We start from the raw sequence: 6,924 nt of genomic DNA, 5'->3' as shown, positions 1-6,924 counted from the left end.
CTGAGAGAGTCCAGAGCGCTCCAATTTGTGCTGAAGTGGCTCCTTTGAGCGTTTCCCCCTCGGCTTCCCCCCTCCTCTTTGCTTTTCTTTTCTCTTCTCTCCCTTTTTTTTTTTTTTTTTTCCTGCTGATTTACCACCATTCCCAGGCGTTTGCATGAGGAGTGAGCTCACCCTGTGGGGGTGTGCGGGGGGCCCGTGGGTGTCTGTCTCGGTGTGTGACACACTGGATTCCTCCTAATCCCGCCCTCCCCGAGCCCTGCCAGGGGACGCATGTTAATGATGACCTTGCTGAGTAAAGAGTTGTGGAAGGAATAAGTGTTTTTCCTGCGCTCCGAGAGGCGGAAGGTGCGATTACTCATCCATCTCTCCAACTGTCTCCAGCACCTTTCAAGCGCTTCTCGCGTCGAATCTGGGGGCGTGAGCGAGGGGGTGGCAAGCGAGGGGAGGCTGCCAAAATCTGGGTTGCCACAGTCACCGGCCTCGCTTTTCCTCCAATGAACGCTGCGCTGAGAGTGCGAGAGGAGGCTGGGCACCACCCACATGTTGAGCTGCGTGGAGTATAAGTAGATGGAGGAGCCTGGACTAGTGGCAGTTCAGACAGGGAAGAGAAGCAGCTCTTTGCATCTCCAGTGAAAGCGGTTTTGACTCACCAAGTTTGCCAGAGGAGAAATCACCCGGATTTTTGCTGCAGCTTCCAGCTTCTTTGTGCATCTCTGTGTGATTTTCTCCGGCGGGGACTTCGAGGCATTCGAGATTCTCAGCGGGATTTGACATCTTATCCAACTCCTCTCCTTGTTCCTGGAGGATCCTGGTTCTCTCTGGGACACCCCTGAGCACGTGAGACCGGCGTTTCCAGCTGGGCACCGGGAGAAATTTGCCTACAACTCTCTCTGGGATCCACGTGGACCGACCAGCTCGCTCTGCGGTGATATCTGATTGGGTTGTGTTTGTGTCCAAAAGTCTTTGGCGGGGGGTTTAGAAGTCTCTGTGTGTCTTTCAGGAAGTGTTGTGGTGGGGGTTTTTGGGATCCAGCTTTAGTGCCAGGGCTTATAACCCACTTATTTCCGTGTTTGCCACTCGCACGGTCGGAGCCATGCAGCTGGACAATGTCACCAGCGCGGGCGTCCACTCCTTCCAGGGGCACCGTGGAGTTGCCAACAAACCCAATGTGATCCTGCAGATAGGGAAGTGCAGGGCAGAAATGCTGGAGCATGTCCGGAGGACCCACCGGCACCTCCTGACTGAGGTCTCCAAGCAGGTGGAGCGGGAGCTGAAGGGATTGCAGAAATCTGTGGGGAAGTTGGAGAACAACTTAGAGGACCATGTCCCAACTGAAAACCAGAGATGGAAGAAGTCCATCAAGGCCTGCCTGGCCAGATGCCAGGAGACCATTGCTCACCTGGAGAGGTGGGTCAAGAGGGAGATGAATGTTTGGAAGGAGGTCTTTTTCCGCCTGGAAAAGTGGGCTGACCGCCTGGAGTCCATGGGAGGCAAATACTGCCCCGGGGAACAGGGCAAGCAGACGGTGTCCGTTGGGGTGGGAGGCCCAGAGATAAGGCCAGGTGAGGGGGAGATTTATGATTATGCCCTGGACATGAGCCAGATGTATGCCCTGACCCCTCCTCCTGGGGAGGTGCCCAGCATCCCCCAGGGCCACGATTCCTACCAGTGGGTCTCCGTGTCGGAGGATGCTCCAGCCTCCCCAGTGGAGACCCAGGTGTTTGAGGATCCCCGGGAGTTCTTGAGCCACTTGGAGGAATACTTAAAGCAGGTGGGTGGAACAGAGGAGTATTGGCTGTCTCAGATCCAAAACCACATGAACGGCCCAGCTAAAAAGTGGTGGGAGTACAAGCAGGACTCCGTCAAAAACTGGGTCGAGTTCAAGAAGGAGTTCCTGCAGTACAGCGAGGGAACTCTGACTAGGGATGCCATCAAAAGGGAGCTGGATTTGCCCCAGAAAGAGGGGGAGCCCCTGGATCAGTTCCTTTGGCGCAAGAGAGACCTGTACCAGACCCTCTATGTGGATGCAGATGAGGAGGAGATTATTCAGTACGTGGTAGGAACCCTCCAGCCCAAACTGAAGCGTTTCCTGAGCTACCCCCTGCCCAAGACCTTAGAGCAGCTGATCCAAAGGGGGAAGGAAGTCCAAGGGAACATGGAGCACTCTGAGGAGCCCAGCCCACAGAGGACCCCTGAGGTTCAGCCAGGAGACTCCATGGAGACCGTGCCCCCCTCAACCACTGCCAGTCCCGTGCCGAGCAATGGGACTCAACCAGAGCCCCCCAGCCCCCCAGCCACTGTCATATGAGCTCCCCTGAGGGGGGTCTGAGTTCCGTGGAAGGGAGAAGGGGGCTTATTTAGGAAGCTTCTCCTTGGAGGGAGGTTCTGGCTGAGATGGGACCTGAGGAGTGCTCAGTCCAACAGCCCGGAGCAGAGGGATTGACTTTGCTCGTGGGGGGAGGGAGGAGGTGGGGGAGAGGCGCCTCAGGATGGGGTTGCCCCCCTCACCCAGGCCATGCCATGCGGTGGTGCTGGGGACCCTGCTGGCACCACTGTGGGGAACAGCCAATTTTATGAGAATTCCCTGCCAAGAAACTATAGAGATAATTCCCAACTTGTGAAGCAGCCGCTCGGCACTAGCGGCTCTCAAGGACTTCATACGAGTGCAGTAGTTGGTGGAGGGTTCCTACCCATCTGGATCTCTCTTTTTCCTTCTCTCCTCCCTCTTCTGAGAGGGTGGCCCTGTCCTGCAGAGACAGCTTTCTTTTGACCCTTGCCTGTTTTTGATTAGCCTCTGGGTTTCTGTTCACTCAGCAATCTCCTGCTCTTACTTGCTCCAAAGGATTAAAGTAATTTTTTGGATTATTTTTTGTTTTAAGAAGAAAAAAAAATCCTATTATTTTAGGAGCTGAAAGCTTTAAGAATCTGGGTTATTTTCTGTGGTTTTCATTTCACTGCACCTAATACCTGCTTTAATGGGTTTCCTCTCAAGAGGCTCGTAGTGGTTTACTTCTTGTCTTAGTTTCTGCTCATTCCAGTTCAAGGCCACTGCAGTGCAGAGGCGAATTTCATCCTTTCTCTGCACATTATCCTGTGCATTCAGCAGGAAACAGATTTTCTAATTAAATTCTGAGCTCATTTCTTGAAGGAGCAGTCTCCTTCCTTTCAGAGAAGAGAGGGTGTTCAAGGTAGAGAGAGGAGACACCAGAGCTCTTTTGAGAGAGAGTGGGGGGAGGGAAGGGAATTAAATCCTTATTCTTTGACTGAAACAAGCAAACACACCCTAAAATCAGAGCAAAATATCCCCAGAGCAGCAAATCGAGTCCATGCTGATGTGTGGAGACAAAAGGAGCTTTTGCCATGTCAAAGCCAAAAGAAGTGAAGAGAGGATCTGTGTGCCCCAGCACAATTTCAGCCTGTGCACCACAGCCAAGAGTTCCTGCTCACACAGACAGACTCCAAATGCTCTTGGAAAGCCTGGCATCTCTGTCCTGGAGCACCTGAGGACAGAGTGTTGTCTGCTCACAAAGAACTTCCTGCAACATCTCGCCACGGATGGAGATGGACTTGGACTTTGTGACATTTTCCACGCTGAGACAGGAAATGCTCGGTGCTCACCTTTGGCCAGCGTTTGATGATAGGACTGAGAGATGAAAGACATTCCTGAAGTTTGGCTCTCCAAAGCTTCCTGAGGCTGGACACATCTTGGGCAGCATCTGCATCCACCACCAGACCAAATAATCAGCAGGGATGCAGCAGCAGGAGTGACCCTGGGATGCTCCTGGCACTGCCACAGCGGTGACATGTGGCACTGGTGGCTCAGAAGGCCTTTGCTGTGACTCCTTCCAAGAGGCTGAAGGTAAGGCAGCTCTCTGGCATTCTCTCCTCAGAGCTAAACTGGTCACCGAATGTCCAGTAGAAAACTTGCCCTGGGATAAAAACTAATCTGAATTGGGATATGAAGCATTGGGGTTGGGAGAAAGAGGAAGGGAGAGCCAGCCAAAGGGAAATACAGGACAGGGACTAGGAAAAGTTTCCAAAGAGGGCAGTATCCTGCACTTTCTGATTAATGTGGGAAAAGAATGGAAAGCTTCTTAATTAGCCCAGCCCCAGGACCTGCCTCGTCCTTCATGGAGAAGCTCTGGGCTTGAGTCCCCACCCAGAGCAGCACATCCCAGGTCGATGCACACCCCAAAGGAGCTGCAGGTCTGCTCTGCATCCCTGCTAGGAGCTGGTGTCAGGAATGGTGGGAGCTGTCCTCTCCCTTGTTCCCGGTTTGTCAACAGCTCTGTGTGCAGAGAAAGGAGCATTTCTCACTAATGACCGGGGCTGAGTGATGGGGGAGTGGGAGTCACTGCTGAGGATGAGCTGGCCATGTATTACAAGCTGTATCTCCTCTTGCTTCCAGTGACTCACTCAGATCCTCCTCTGGGAAGGAATCACTTCACAGCATTCAGCATTTGGAAGAAAAGCCACAGAAAAATCTGCAAAACAAGGGCCTCACCATCAGAGCTGCTCTCAGGACCCTCAGCCACCACCTGCCAGATCCACCACCTGAAGGAAAAATTGGCACAGGTAATTACATCCCATATTACCCTGTGGGCCTTCCTTAACCTCCCCAGAGCCCTGACACAAGATATTGAACAGCCCAGGTTTTGAAACCTCAGCCCCAGTGGCTGCAGCAGCCTGGCACCACCAGAGAGGTGGGATTTCAGCTTCTTGATGTCAGAACCCAAGCATCAGCCCCAATAATTGATGCTCCAGGGACTGCACATTGTGGCTTTCCCTTGGCTGGACTATGGGCACATCCTTAGATCCCAACACCTGGTGGGTCATCCAGGCTGCAGGCACAGCAAAATTTAATCCCAACTCCTGAAAAACTTCCCTTTCTCCCCACTTCCAAAATCTAATCAGAGCTGGTGCATTTTTTTTTTTTCCAGCGATCCCTGCTGCTGTTGCTGAGATTCCTTCTCTGTGTCCAAGAACTTTCCCAGGGGACAAGCGAGTGCTGCAGGAAGACAGAGGGCAAATCATGCACCAAAGAGCCTCCCATGCAGTGCAATGCCACGTTCAAGGTGCTGAGAGCCAGAATGAAATGGGGAAGCCGCTTCCAACAGGACAAAGAAAAGCCTGAGCTGGTCCAGGTATTCCAAGCACAGAAGAAAGTGCTGAGAATGGAAGGACAGGCCAGGACAGAAGAACCAAGTCCAGGCTTTGGGGACAGCGGGATGCTGGGCTTGTGCTGACTGTCTGTGGAGAGGATTCCTCACCTCTGCGATTTGGGGCCGCTGGGACTTACCCTAAAGAAATCTTCACTAGATAATGATCCTCACTGAAAAAAAACTTTCCTGATTAACTTTGCCAAGGGGCTGATCCTGCCTTGGCTACGAACCCTCCCCGCTGGCCGTGCTGTAACTCACCTCTCCTGAGTCGGGGGTAGCTTCATTTCATGCGGGTAGCAGTTCCAAACCTCAAAGGGCTCCTGGAGTTTGGAGAAGCATCCCATGGTCCAGATGCTTGTCTGAACTGTTGGAGCCTGCATATCTGGGCCAGCTGTCTTGCCAGCAAGAAGCCTCATGAGGCAGCAGGCGCTCTCTGGGTCTGCATGGGCCAGAGTTACTGCAAGAACTGGGGTTCTTGTGCTGGCTTTGGAGTGACTGTTTCCATCCAGACCCAGGGAGCCCAAAAAGAGCTCGAGTGAGCTGGACAAGACAGTTTTGGTTCATCTCTCAGCTGAAGAGGTCTAGCTGGTTCCTCTCTCTTCCAGAGCCAGCTGTCCTGGGTGTGTGTGTGTGTGTGTGGCAGTGTGGGGGATGTGTGTGTTGAGCAAAAAAATCCACATTATTCAAATTCTGTGGTGTTTTGTTGCATTTGAATTAAGCCAGAGGGACCTAAGGTACATTCCAACAATGCTCAGCAAAAATGTCCAGGACTGGAAAATTCCATAAAACCATGTAAAGGCAGATTCCCAGGCATCATCTTAAGGTCTAAATGATATTTGATTTTGAGGTGCTTAATTTCCACAGTCTCTTCTAAGGGACTTGACTGCCTCAATAGGCATTTTATTTTTCCTGTCTTTTTTAGGGAATTAGCCTGTCTGTGCTACTTGATCATTTGGTCCTGAGGTTTTTACATTTTCAGCTGGCTTTTTGGAGTGTGCAGAACTGAATCTTCTGGACTGATCTGATTTCAATTGTTGCTCCCAGCAAATTGGAGCTTTACTTGTAGCACCCTGGTTTTTTATTACCAGCCTCTCCAGGAAGGACTGGTAGTTTATTTTCCTGGGGCAGAGTCACGTGAATGAGAAGCGTGGATGTGTTGTACCTCTGGAACTTTAGCAGATTTCAACCACTGCATTTTTTCCTCCCTAGGCGATTTTACATTTACTGATGAAATGACTTTAGAGTTTTTATTTTTACTAGAGATATTATTAATTCAAACAACCTTGTACAAAAGGCAAACATGTGGAATCGCTGCAGGTTATAGGGGTTGAAGCCAAAAGGTCTTTGTAAGCCGACATCACCTGCCCTAGATCTGACTGTATCAGGCAGTTTATTCCTCATGTGTCATGTTGGAGTTACAAGATCACACCAAGCCACTAGAACCTGTCAGTAGAATAGTGCTACGCTCAATTTGCTATTGTAGCAAAGCCTTTTGTAGATTTATACAATAAAACTTTGAAATATCTGCTTCAATTGCTTATTGCCTCATTTTCTGGCCTTTCTTCCTTGGTTCATGGGCGACTCAAGTATCTACTGCCCTCTGTAAAATTTGGGGTTATTGGGATTACTTGATTTATGAAAATCCTTCTTTCCAGCAAAAGCATGTGGTTGATATAAAAATGAAATGCACTGAGTTGTTCAGACTCTAAAACCCAGTCAGATGTAGCCCATGGGGGAGAAGTGGTCCTTTGTGGGACTGTGG

At 50.9% G+C, this 6,924-nt stretch overlaps 1 protein-coding gene across 1 annotated transcript; it reads left to right on the top strand.

The window, feature by feature from the left end:
* Positions 1-577: 577 nt before the first annotated feature.
* ARC (activity regulated cytoskeleton associated protein) lies at positions 578-6,695 on the top strand. Its single transcript, XM_042036301.1, has 3 exons — positions 578-3,859; positions 4,409-4,575; positions 4,941-6,695. The coding sequence occupies exon 1, from the start codon at positions 1,094-1,096 to the stop codon at positions 2,306-2,308; it is 1,215 nt and encodes a 404-aa protein (XP_041892235.1). The 5' UTR covers positions 578-1,093; the 3' UTR covers positions 2,309-3,859; positions 4,409-4,575; positions 4,941-6,695.
* Positions 6,696-6,924: the final 229 nt, after the last annotated feature.

Source organism: Corvus kubaryi, unplaced genomic scaffold, assembly GCF_017639235.1.
Source record: "Corvus kubaryi isolate FWS band 111438036 unplaced genomic scaffold, C.kubaryi_AGA036_p1.0 37385, whole genome shotgun sequence".
NCBI lineage: Eukaryota > Metazoa > Chordata > Aves > Passeriformes > Corvidae > Corvus > Corvus kubaryi.
Note: the sequence above shows the minus strand (reverse complement) of the source record. Positions and strands in the feature narration are given on the sequence as shown.

Excerpts from the sequence above, each read along its gene's own strand:
- ARC (XM_042036301.1), top strand. The coding sequence starts at position 1,094 with ATGCAGCTGGACAATGTCACCAGCGCGGGCGTCCACTCCTTCCAGGGG.